Consider the following 13790-nt stretch of genomic DNA (forward strand, 5'->3'; position numbering starts at 1 on the left):
AATATAACTGAATAAGCAAACTAGAAATTTAAAAAACAATTTAAAATATATATATTTTTTTAGAATAAAGTAACAATATTAAGAACAAAGTTGTAATCTAAAAATTAAAAAAAAGAAAATCAGTAATCTAAAAAAGAGAAAAAAAACATAATTTTAGTAGCATAAAGTTAAAATATACAACGATGCTTTTTTAAAAAGCCACAATATGAAAAACAAACAAATCAACTAATAAAGTCGTAACTTAGAAAATTAGGTTGCGTAAAAAGTTTCAAAATAATATTATGGGAATAAAATCCTGTTTACGAGAAGACGAAAGTTAAAAGACTTATAATAAATAAAGAAACAAAGTTAATGAAACCAAGAGCAGAAATAGAAAAAAAACAGCTGGCATTTTAGGAGAATAAAGTCAGAATTTTAAGAGGAAAAAAAGTTATATTCTAAAGAGAAAAAAGTCACAATTAAGAGAAGAATTGAGATTATGAGAGTTAAGAATAAACTTGGAATATTATGAGAAAAAATAATGACATTTTAGTAGCGTATTGTGAAATACAAAAGAAAAAAATACATGATTTTTTTTATTTTAAAAAATATTATGAGAAACAAACAAAATAAAATGGTATATTTTGGAAAATTAGGTTGGGGGAAAGTTATAATATTAAAATAAAGTTATAATATGATGGGAATACAGTCAAAATATGACAAGAAGAGCATTTTTGAAAATTATTTAGCAAGATAATGAACTTTTGGAAAATGAAAATAAACAGCAAAAACGGAGGGAAAAAAGTGCAAAGAGACAAAGTGAAAGTAAAAATACGCTTTTCACCGACACGACAAAGCTGAGATGCAGTTTTTTCTTCAAATACACTCCTGATCAAAATCTTAAGACCAGTTGAAAAATTGATAGAATTTGCATTTTGCACATTTGGATCTTAATGAGGTTTTAAGTAGAGCTACAATATGCAAAAACAAGAAGGGGGAGGGGGACAAAAAACACTAAGTCATTTATTGAAAATAACAATTCAACTGAAATAGGCTGTTTATCAGCTGATCAAAAGTTTAAGACCACAGGCTATAAAAGCCCAAATGTGCTCCAAATGTTGATGTAGTGTCATCATTCCCCCTGTCAGGCCCTCCTGATGGTGAAGCTAAGAAGCTTTCTCTTCTTCAACGTGGTGGGATTGTGGAGCTGCATAAGCAAGGCCTCTCACAGCGTGCCATGGCTGCTGAGGTTGGGTGCGGGAAATCAGTCATTTTAATTTTTTTTTAAAAGATCCTGAGCATTATGGAACAAAAAAGTCAAGCGGTAGACCAAAAAAAAAAATCACCGCTGCGCTGAGCTGAAGGATCCGATTGGCTGTCCATCAAGACACAGGGCGGTCTTCCACCCACATGAAGGTCCTTACTGGTGCCGACTGCAGCGCAATAACCATCAGAAAGACCTCGTCTCCTTCAATGCCACAAAAGTGCCCGTTTAGACTTTGCCAGGGAGCATCAAACATGGGACATTGAAAGGTGGAACAAAGTTTTATTCTCTGATGAGAAAAAATGTAACCTTGACGGTCCAGATGGCTTCCAACGTTACTGGCATGACAAGGAGATCCCACCTGAGATGTTTTCTACCCGGCACAGTGGAGGGGGGTCCATCATTATCTGGGGTGCTTTTTCATTCAGTGGAACACCGGAGCTTCAGGTGGTGCGGGGTCGTCAAATGGATGCAGATGTTGGGGCGGGCATCCCTCATGACTGAGGGCCATCGTCTGTGTGGTACCAGCTGGGTTCTTCAACAGGACAACGCTGCAGTTCACAATGCTCGCTTGACCAAGGACTTCTTCAGGGAGAATAACATCACTCTTTTGGACCATCCTGCATGTTCCCCTCATTTAAATCCCATAGAGAACATTTGGGGATGGATGGCAAGGGAAGTTTGTAAAAATGGCCATCAGTTCCAGATACATCAAGTTTAGCTCTGAGCTTGAGGTAAATCTCCCGACGGGAGAGCCTCTCATCTCTCTCCTGAAAACCTCAATAAAAAAAATAATATACAGCAGTACTGAAGACTGCTCGACAAAAGAGCTGAGCTTATTTCAAATTATGTGTGTGGTTCTCATTTCGGTTTTATTGAAGTCATAAAGACAATTGCCACAACACAAAGACACATTCATGATTGCTGATGTACACGTCTTTAGTCCAAAAGAAGGAAGGTGAGATTAATGGCGGCTGTCCTCAGAGGTTGTTACAAAGTCAACGTTGCTTCTTATTTGCTTCAGAGTTCATTTAAAGGGTCCCTGGCATGATTCATTAACTTTGCTTAAATACATGATATATTGTTTGTAATTTTGTTCCACGTTGTTCCATTTTTGAAAGCCAACGGCCAATTAGCAAAAATGACATTCATAGTTGATGGCGTCTGCCGTGACGAGCTAGCTCTCGCTGTTCAGAAGTGACGCCAGCGGGGTGACGCCTCTCCGTCAAAACAGAGTAAACAAACGCTTCTGGAGGTAGACGGCCGACTTGGTTCAGTATACTTTTCATCCAAATAGTCGTCGTGCCAAAACGTCGAGTTGCTGCTGAATGTTCGCGGTATGCGAGCGATACCGTAAGTTTATTTTCTTTTCGAAAAGAGGAAGCTTGAAGGCAACAATGGCCAAAGCAAGTGCAGAGAACAAGATGGACGCCCACCTGGAGTGATCATTTCACTGATGACTTCTACAAAGCAACAAGAAGCATTTAGCTTGAAAGTACGCTATAAACGCATTTTTAAAAAAGGATGCTCTTCCACCGGTACACAAGAAGAATGACATCGGAGTTGGCACAGAATAGAGGAAGTCATGTCTTGTTTACATAATGTATTCTAAACGCTATTCCGTGATAGCGACAAGGCTGTAAAGCATTATACATGTGTATAATATCCATTTACTGAGAGAGCAACAATATCTAAAATAAATCCGGCTACCAAAGACCCATTTATGCTCACCAAGAAGCTGATTTAAAACAATAATTGAAGGATAAGCAACTCCAGCGTCATTTACGCTTTGCATTCTGTGTTTTGAAGGCGACAAATCTTCATCTCCACGTCTCAAGGCTTAAGTCCATGTTCTGCAAGTTCTCTATTTCATCTCCAAATGTTTCTTTCTCCTTGAAAACTATTGACACATCGCTCAAATCTTGGCTATAATCACTGTAAACATCCTCTGTCTCGTACACCAGCGATAGTCGCAATAGAGCGCCGCTTCCAGAAATGTAAATGACTTTTGCAAATCTACCGTTGGCTTTCAAAACAATGCAGAAGGTAATTCCAAACAATATATAAGATATTTAAGGAAAGTTGATAAGTCCTGTTAAAGTTGTGTTGCTGCTGTTTTTAGCAGTACGCCAACATGGAACTACTTTCTGGGTGACTTCTCACGTTTGGGACATTATACGTCTGTGATTAGCAATCCTTTATTCTCCACTGTGTGTCAACATGTGCGCTGTCAAAGTTTTCTTATGAGAATACATTTTACCACAAACGGAACAACTAAATGGTTTTTCCACTGTGTGTATTCTCATGTGCACGTTCATATTGCTCTTGCAGGAAAAGCTTTTGCCGCAAAGCAAGCAACTAAAAGGTTTTTCCCCCGTGTGCGTTCTCATGTGCCTCGACAAAGTGGAACTCTGCACGAACTTATCGCCGCAAACCAAGCAACTGAAGGGTTTCTCCCCCGTGTGCGTTCTCACGTGCGACACCATGTACGACTTTCGGGCGAATCGTTCCTCGCAAACTGAGCAACTGAAGGGTTTCTCTCCCGTGTGCGTTCTCATGTGTCGATTCAAATCCCTCTTGAAAGAAAAGCTTCTGTCACAGACTGAGCAGGAAAAACGTTTTTTACCCGTCACCTTTTTTGAGCGCCGGCCGCTAGTATCGCCTTCGCATTCCGTATCGCTGCTCAGCGGCTCTCGGGTGTCGTGCATGTCTTCTGCCTCACTATCTGACAGCGGAGCTAAGGGGCTGTCCAATCGTGGTTTGTCTTCATGGTCTTCAGTCTTCACAGTCGGCGGTAACTCGGTGAGAGTGGGCTCCTCCTGAGTGACCCAGAGTTCCTCCTCTTCCTCTTTAATGTGGGGGGTCTGGGGATTCCCGTGCTCCAAAGTGGAGCTCCCACCCTGCGGCCGAGCGGGATGCTCTTCTCGACGATCAATCAGCTGCTGGACATCTGCGGGACGCAAACAGATGTATGTGTATGTATATTATATATAAATACTAGGGGTGTCCCGAAACACCAACCGATGCACAGAGTGAATCCGCTTCCTGCCCGTTTGGAGGCGGGAGACGAGGAAAAAAAAAGACACTCGACCCAACATTCAGCGCATCTCTTAAGGCAGAGGCCGAGCTGGCTGGCATCCGTTGCACGTGCACATGGCAATATATTGAGGCCGTAAAAATGATCCAGTTCATTTTCATTGATGGTGTGATTCATTCATTCATTCATTCATTCATTATCGTCCCAGGCCGAGCGCCCACGAGAATTTTTTTCCCCCAAACGAGAAATCTCAGTTTAATCTCGCGAGATCTTGTGACACAAGAGGTGCGGATGAGGTGTTCATTTTCCAAATATTTCAACTTCCTTCTTAAATAATTTCTGTAAATTTTCTTCTTGTAATATTTTCACTTTATTCCCAAAATCTACTACTTTATATTGTTTTGCTTGTTTCTCATAATATTATGACTTTAAAAACAATTCATGTATTTTTTATTTAATATTTCAACTACAGTGGTATGAAAGTATTTGCCCCCTTCCTGATTTCTTATTTTCTTGCATGTTTGTCACACTTAAATGTTTCAGATCATCAAACAAATCTAAAAATCAGTCAATGACAACACAACTCAACACAAGATGCAGTTTTTCAATGAAACTTTCTATTCCAAACTTACATGTCCCATAATATATAATATGAGAAGCAAACAAAACAAAATAACGTACATTTGGGAAAATTTGATTGGGGGACAGTTTTAATATTATGGGAATAAAGTCATAATATTACAAGGGGAAACAATTACAACAATAATTTAAGAAGAAAGTTGAAATATTTGGAAAATAAAAAAACACCAAAAATCGGGGTGGGTGGGGACAGAGCAAAAATTGGGAAAAAAGAGCAAAGACCAAAGTTGATACTAATAATGGGCTTTTTCACCTGAATCACAGAGCTGAGATACTATGGGATCACGGGAGTGCCAAAATTAAAAGGGAATACGTGTGGAAATACAAAGAGAATCAATAATAAAAAAAAATACTAATGTAGTCATATTTTTACTATTTTGTCTTTGTTTTTTCCTTTGCCGTTGCAAATGCGGAAGAATGAATGGGTCATTCAAAAGTAAACGGGGGAAATTTAAATAAGGCATTTACCTCTTAAAGATGGCGCCACACAGCTTCATCCATATCTGCATTCATCAACGCAGATACAGACTTTAAAGACTTTTTCTATCAAAACTTTCCATGACATTTTCCACCAACCGAGCAATTGCTCATAATTCTCGTTGAACACCTCTTCTCAATTCGTCCACGTCCACCATATTTAAATTTCCCCGTTTACTTTTGATAAACATGTATTTGCGTCTACTTTCTGTCCGTGACATTATTTCCGGGCTCTCGCGTTGCAAGCAGGAATCGTGTAATCAGGTGTGGAGTAGTCATCATTCTTCTGCATTTGCATGGTATTACCAAATGCAATGACAAAACGCAAGTGGAAAAGACAAATACAAAACAGGAAAAACAACGGCAAATTGGAAAAAACAAAGACAATACAGAAAAAACAAAGACAAAATAGTCAAAAAATAAGACTACATTTGTATAGTTTTTTTTAAATATTGATTCTCTTTGTATTTCCACATTTGTATTTTTTTTTATTATTGATTCTTATTGTTTTTCCACACGCATTGCCTTTTAATTTTGGCACTCCTGTGATTCCATAAAATACCTCAGAATTTCAATACGTTAAAACCAGATCTTAGACTACAGAATACTATCTATAACCTGACAAACTCCACTGCTATATTTGTGTTCCCGCAAATGTGAGACTAATTTCGGGAGCTAGGAAAGCCACAGACCCTCGGGCCGCCATCTTGTTCACCCTCCTAGCTCAACTACAATTGTACGCTGGCCGCCATCTTGGATTGCATATTTACAGTACTGTGATTTAAAAAAAATAAAACTAGCTCATGTTGTTTCGGTATATTTGCGACGATTAAACACAACTGGCAAACATACCTTCAGCGTGTAACACAACTTTGCCGACAGCTTCCAGTTGTCGTCGATGTCGCTCGTTCTCCTCTCTCGTTCGAGAAAGTTCCTCCTCGTACGACGCTATCGTCCTCTCAAACAGCGCCAATATTTCATCGGCTGCCGCCATTAGTCGCTCCTTCACCAACTCTCTCAACATGTTCAATGCTGTCTTTTTTTTACAACTTCCCACTTCGTTTCGCGTTTCGCAGCAGCGTTGCTAACGGCCACATTTTTCTTCTTCGATGGAGATTAATGGCGGCTAAGCATCCGTAACATCACAATGCTGACATCTGGCGGCGGAATCGCAGACTGCTCAAGATGAGAGCTGAGGAAGAAAGAACAGCTCAAAGGGGTCGCATTTAAACCCGTCTTTAGTTCGTTTTTATTACAGTAATATAGAAAACAAAACAAAAATAAACACTTTTTTATATTTAACACTTTATTTATAATCATTATGATTGTTATCACCATTATTGTTATTATTATTATTGTTATTATTGCTTGGGTTTGTTTTTTTCTGTGGTATATTTGTGTGTCTTCTCTTTTGGATTCTTTTGTGTGGATTTACATCGCTTCAGGTGTTGCGGAGCTGGATTGGGGTGGAGTTGGGGTTGTTGTTTTGTTTTTCCTTCCTTTGTTAGTTCAATAAATTTGCTATACTAAAAAACACACTATTCCCCATCCTGTGTCAACATGTGTGCTGTCAAATTTTTCTTGTGAGAATACATTTTACCGCGAACTGTGCAACTAAACGGCTTTTCGCCTGTGTGTGTTCTCAGGTGCACGTTCCTATTACTCTTACGAGAAACGTTTGCCACAAACAGAGCAAGGAAAAGGTTTTTCCACCAGTGTGGGTCCGAAAGTGTCCATTCAAACTGGTCCTCTGAACAAACGTGTCGCCACATACTGAGCAACTAAAAGGTTTTTCCCCCGTGTGCGTTCTCATGTGCGCACTCAAAGTGGAACTCTTCGCAAACCGATCGCGGCAGACCGAACAACAGAAAGGCTTTTCTCCCGTGTGCGTTTTCATGTGCGTGCTCAGCGACACATTCCGAGTACATTTTTTTGCCGTAAACGAGTATCCAAAGGGGTTTTCCCCCGTGTGTGTGCGCGCGTGTACGAACAAAGTGGACCTCAGAGCAAATTTATTGCCACAAACTGCACAACCGAAAGGTTTTTCTCTGGTGTGCGTCCGCATCTATCGAGTCAGACCGCCCGTTTTAGAAAATCTTTTCGCACAAACCGAGCAAGTCAAGCGCTCTTTACCCGTCTTCCTTTGAGAGCATTCAGATTGTTTGCTGTCAGTCTGAGTCCTCATATCACCTTCACAGTCTCCATCGACGATTAAAGCTTCTTGGGCATGATGCCCGTCTTCACCCTCAGGAGAGCGTGACGTCGCTATCTGAGAGTGGAGCGAAGAGGTTGTCAGTGTGCGCCTCCTCTTCATGGTCTTCAGTTTTCACAGAGATGACGCTCGGCGCCAACGTGCAGAGATCAGCTTCCTGAGTGATCCAGGGTTCTTCCTCTTTAATGTGGGTGGGCTGGGGATCTTCCTGTTTCAAAGTGGAGATCCACCCCTGCGGCCGAGGGGGGCGTTCTTCTCGACGACCACTCATTTGCCGGACGTCTTAAGAACACAAACACGCTTTAGCTCATATACTGTATGTCCAATATCAAACAGTCCATCAAATATGAATAAGTGGACACAAGTGGGCTGTGGTGGTGTCAAACTTGGAATGCATGTTTTTAGAATCAACAGACATTCACTGGTATGACTGAGTATTGGGGCGACATCGGAAAAAAACCCTGAGATTTTGAGAATGAAGTCGGAAATGTACAAGAAAAAGGCGTAAATTTAGGGGAAAAAAAAGTCATCAATTTATGAAAAAAAGTAGTAAATTTATGAGAAGAAAGTCATATTACGAGAATAAAGTCGTAAATTTATGAGAATAAGGTCGTACGTTTCCAAGAAAAAAAGGCATAAATGTACAACAAAAACTTATAATATTACGAGAATGAAGTCGTGAATTTATGAGGAAAAAAGTTGTGAATTTCCAAGAATAAAGTTGTGAATTCAAAAGAAAAAAGTCATGAACTTAAGAGAAAAAAGTTAACTTAAATTTGTAAATCTGTTGTAAATTTGCAAGAAAAAAACTCGTAATACTACGATAATAAAGTTGTAAATTTACAAAACAATAGTCATTAATTTACAAGAATGAAGTTGTAAATTTACAAGAAAAAAGTTTTAAATTTATGAAAAAAAGTCATGAATTTACAGGAAAAAGTTGTAAATTTACAAGAATAATAGTCATTAATTTATGAGAAAAAAAGTCTTACATTTATGAGAAAAAAGTCATAAACTTGCAGGAAAAAAAGTTGTACATTTACGAGAAAAAAGTCTTAAATTTACGAGAAAAACTAATTCATTGACAAGAATAAGGTCGTGAATTTACAAGAAAAAAGTTGTTTATTTATGAGAAAAAAGTCTTACATCTATGAGAAAAAAGTAATGAGAATGAGAATGAGAATGAGAATGAGAATAAAATAATGAATTTACAAGAATGAATTTACAAGAATTTACAAGAAAAAATTTGTAAATTTACAAGAAAAATAGTTATTAATTTACGAGAATGTCATAAACTTGCAAGAAAAAATGTAAATTTAAGAGGAAAAAAGTTGTGAATTTACACGAAAAAAAGTTGGTAATTTACGAGAAAAAGTTATTCCTTTACAAGATGAAGTCGTGAATTTACAAGAAAAAGTACATTTGTGGGCAAAAAATCATAATATTACGAGAATAAAGTTGTAAATTTACAAGAAAAGAAGTTGTAAATGTACGAGAAAAACTTGGAATATTACGAGAATGAAGTCGGAAATTTACAAGAAAAAAAGTTGTTAGTTGACGATTTTATTCTCAAATGTACGAAAATCAGGTCATACATTTATTTTAAAAAAGGAGTCAATTTACAAGATAAAACTGGTAATATTACAAGAATAGAGCCGTAAATTTATGAGAATAAAGTTGTAAATTTACAAGAAAAATAGTCATTCATTTACGAGAATGATGTTATCAATTTGCAAGAAAGAAAGTTGTAAATTTATGAGAAAAAGTTGTAGAGTTGCGAGAAAAAGTCATTAATTTACGAGAATAAAGGCGTAAATTTACAAGAAAAAAGTTGTAAATTTACAAGAAAAGAAGTCGTAAATGAATGCGAAAAACTTGTAATATTCCAAAAAAAAAGTCATAAATGTATAAGAAAAAAGGCGTAAATTGATGAGATAAAACTCGTAATATTACAATAATAATACTGCCATTGGCTGGACACCAGTCCAGGGTGTACCCCGCCTGTCGCCCGAAGTCAGCTGGGATAGGCTCCAGCATACCCCGCAACCCTAAAGAGGAGAAGCGGTAAAGAAAATGGATGGATGGAGTCGTACATTTATGAGAAAAAAGTCGTAAATGTACGAGAAAAATATTACGAGAATAAAGTTGTTAATTTACGACAAAAAAGTTGTACATTTGAGAAAAAAAGTTGTGAATTTACAAGAAAAATGTAAAAAAAAAAAAAACTAAATATTACAAGAATAAAGCCGAACTATATGTTACAGGCCTGAGAGAGCTATGAAAAGGGGGGACTTATGTGGAGGGGGCGGGGTAAGGAAGGCGGCGGTGAGAAGGACTAACCATGCAGTTTTGCTGCCACATTATAAATAATAGCTATATACACGGCTCCAAAAAATTAAAGGAACACTTGGAAAGCACATCAGATCTAAACTGGGGGAAAATGATGTTGAATATGTTTCCTGATAATAAGTGGGTGATGTATTAGTAACAAAATGATGCCACATCATTTGATAGAAATGAAAATGATCACCCTATAGAGGTGATCAGGCAACCTCTGAAGGCAACTGGTTGCACTCAGAAAAAAGCCACATTTTTCAGTTTTTTATTTTTTTTAAAATTTGAAAGTCATGTACACTTTTCCTTCTATTTCGCAATTGTGTGTCGCTTTGTGTTGATCTTTCATCTAAAATGCCAATAAAATATATTTATGTTTGTGGTCGGAACGTGACAAAATGTGGGAAAGTTCAAGGGGTATGAATACTTCAAGCCACTGTATATATATGTGTATATATATATATATATATATATATACACACACAAGTATATATATGTATATACTGTATATGTATATATGTATATATATATATATATATATACATACATACATATATACATATATATATATACACACATACATACATATATATATATACATATATATATATATACAAACATATATATACATACATACATACATATAGATACATACATACATATATATATATATATGCATACATATATATATATACATACATATATATATATATATATATATATATATACATACATACATATATATATATATACATACATACATATATATATATATACATATATACACACACACACACACACACACACACACACACACACACAAGTATATACAGTCAAACTTGTCTATAGCGGCCACTAGAGGGAGTCTGCAAAAGTGGCCGCTATAGACAGGTTGGCGTCCAGTTTGAATGTTGACCAGTAGAGGAAAAAAAAAAAAAAAAAGGGAAAATAATAATAATAATAATGTTGACCAGTAGAGGGCACTGCGGACTGTGGATAAAAGTTGTACAGCACTACTAGGCTTGTTATTATTATGGTTCATGGTTCATGGTTTTAATTCATCCTGAACATGCATATGAGTCAAACAGTAGCACATCACATAGTACAATTCACAATTTTGCATGTCCAAAATGGAGTAGGAAGAAGCAAAGCTTATTTAATCCTACCCCTCATCAGTTTCACATCAGTTGCAATACATTTATTCACCTCTTGTTCTTCCAAGTGTACTTTGTAGGTCTACATGACAATGTAGTGCAATCATAGCCAAGGTTTTTACTTACTAAAAGGAAGCTAGAGGCTTAATAATAACTGATAAAATATATCCACCACCCACAGAACAAAGCTGTGCTAGTAATGTCTTACGCTTGTTTTTAATATTTTACTTTTTATACGGCAGAGTGTCATTACAGCTTTAGTTCATCAGGAAGTGACGGGAAGTGACGGTGGGCGTCCCGAGCAGGAGAGCTAGGCTCAGTGCTAGCTGTGAGTTTGGAGAGAGTTGGGAAGTGTGTTTATGTTGGCGTGGATGTAAAGTCCTGCAGTGTTCTCTGCTGTTAATAAAGCCATTAAAGTGCATCGGCGACGTGAGTCTCTCCTTCCCCACAACAAGCGGCATTACAGTATTGACCAGTGCACACCAGGAAATAAACGGTGTCACTGTCTGCAACAAGCTGAAAAAAAGACGGCTTTTTTGTGTCGAATACAGAAGATGAGGACTTTGATGGATTTGTGGATGAGGATTGATGAAAAATAACGTGAGTACATTCTAAAATACTTCAATTAAGTACAACCCAACTCAGTTTTGCTCCCGCTGCCGCATGCATGCTAGCGTATGTTTTTTTTTATTGTAGCGTCGCTGGGAGCACGTCCTGTTCCCAGCCTACTTTGCGGTAATGTTTTGGTGCAAATGCTCTTAAAGTTACATGTTTGACCAGGAAATAGCAAGCTCAAAAGAAGACGGCTTTTTTATGTGGAACAACTGACAGTTTGTGTGGATCTTGTGAATGATTGTGACTGAGCTAGGACTCAGTAATTAAAGTCTACACACGACGGCTTCATTGATTGAAAAACAAAACTTTTTCGGGCATGAAGCTTCTGCTTGAGTTGGTAATTTGGCCGCTATATGCGGTCAGATATTGACCAAGGGAGACAAAATGGGTGGCCGCTGGCCGCGTTGGACAGGTGACTGCTATACACAGGGTCTATAACATGTAAATTTGCTGCGGGGGATTTTTCAGTGGCTGCTATAGGCAGCTGGCCCTTCTATAAAGGTGGCCGCTAAGACAGGTTTGACTGTATATATGTATATATATGTTGCATTTTCACAAATAGAATACCTATTGTACAAATGACAAACTGTGTTTTTATGAATCTTTAGGGTCTGGAAATTAATCCAGTCCAGATTAATCCAGTCCAGAGTCTAGGCCAAGTGGTTTTCAAAGTGGACCAGGTCTAATATGGAATTAAAATGTCTAAATGTGCCTTCATTGCATTTTCACAAATCAAGCAAAAGCTTCACAGGTACAACAATGAGTATCAGGTAAAGGTAATATCTTACCTTTTAAGAAGTGTCACAAAAAACAGAGAATGAGGACAAACACTGGCACTGCTCATTACGTCAATTCCACCTTAGATTTCTCCTTAACAGCCAAATCGGAAGCTAACTTCAGCGTCGTGTTCGGCAGACACCTTTCTCCCCTTTATGATGGACTATCTGAGTCCCCATTGAACGGTTTCTACATGCGAGAAGAGCGCGTGCACCCCCTCTCGCTACGAACACGAACAAGATGTGCCGTCACGTCATTTCAAAACTCCTCTCGGTATATTTGGGACAGAAAGTGAACTAAGACATGTAATGTAAATGTAACCAATGAGTAATTAAAACAGAGTCCTGATAGCAGTTTACTATCAATCCAGGTTTAATAATTTGCTGGACTGAAATGCATCTCGTTTCGCTTCACAAACTAGAAGTCAGTGATCATAACACAACATGGATGGACAAAACATTTAAATATAACACACAAAGAGAAAAAATACATCTATATACAGGTCCTTCTAAAAAAATTAGCATATTGTGATAAAGTTCATTATTTTCTGTAATAGTACTCCGCCCAGGCTTAGTGTAAGGAACCAATAGGAGGAGGGTGTTGGCACACCAATTCCGCCCACTCTTACTGTATTTAAGGCCTAGGCTACCAGCACTTATTAGTTCGCTGACGAAGCTCTTCGGATGAGGAGCGAAACGTCCGACACCTTCTTCACAAAAGTACAGATGACGTCTCAAGAAGCCTTTTCCTCGATGGACAACTCCTGTACGACTGAGAGCCTACACAGACGCATTGCTACCAACTTTGGGAGAGACATCCTTCTGCTGGTACGTAGCTTAGAAAAGGCCACTCTTATTTAAGGAACCACCTCAGATTCAATCTTAGATGCAGGCAGAGTAGGTTAATCCCCAAATGCATGAGGCAAGCGTCCCTTGAGCAAGGACACTTGGCAAGGAAAATGCAACTAAACTACATCAGAAAAATACAGAATTTGAGAATTAGGAGACTTAACATGGAGATAAAAAATAAACAGTCTGAAGTAGAAACCTTCTATCAGAGATTCCAAACCAAGCTTACGCACGAAACCTATCAGGAGGTTTGTGAATTTACTAAATCAGGTTATATGAAGCACCATAGCAAAACCAAAGAAAGGCATAAGGGAAAATTCCAGAAACTTCTTTTGGAAAATCGACCACAGCTTGTCGTAAACACTAAGGATGGGGGGAACCAAACCAATACTAAAGAAAATTGGATCAAAAATCTGTCAGACAGAAGCCTGTCGGAGACAGAGAAGGCAGTATT

General features: G+C 38.0%; 1 protein-coding gene across 1 annotated transcript; it reads right to left on the minus strand.

Moving 5' to 3' along the window:
* Window positions 1-2049: 2049 nt before the first annotated feature.
* Window positions 2050-7538, minus strand: LOC129179568 (zinc finger protein 12-like). The gene is made up of 2 exons (XM_054772967.1): window positions 6249-7538; window positions 2050-4193 (listed from the first exon to the last, which is right to left on the minus strand). Exons 1-2 carry the CDS (start codon window positions 6418-6420, stop codon window positions 3442-3444), a joined length of 924 nt encoding a protein of 307 aa, XP_054628942.1. The 5' UTR covers window positions 6421-7538; the 3' UTR covers window positions 2050-3441.
* Between the last annotated feature and the right edge of the window lie 6252 nt (window positions 7539-13790).

The sequence above is a fragment of the Dunckerocampus dactyliophorus genome, chromosome 4, assembly GCF_027744805.1.
Source record: "Dunckerocampus dactyliophorus isolate RoL2022-P2 chromosome 4, RoL_Ddac_1.1, whole genome shotgun sequence".
Lineage (NCBI taxonomy): Eukaryota > Metazoa > Chordata > Actinopteri > Syngnathiformes > Syngnathidae > Dunckerocampus > Dunckerocampus dactyliophorus.

Excerpts from the sequence above, each read along its gene's own strand:
- LOC129179568 (XM_054772967.1), bottom strand. The coding sequence starts at position 6,420 with ATGTTGAGAGAGTTGGTGAAGGAGCGACTAATGGCGGCAGCCGATGAA. Across the intron at positions 4,194-6,248 it reads AGTTGTGTTACACGCTGAAG|ATGTCCAGCAGCTGATTGAT; the intron begins GTATGTTTGCCA and ends TGCGTCCCGCAG.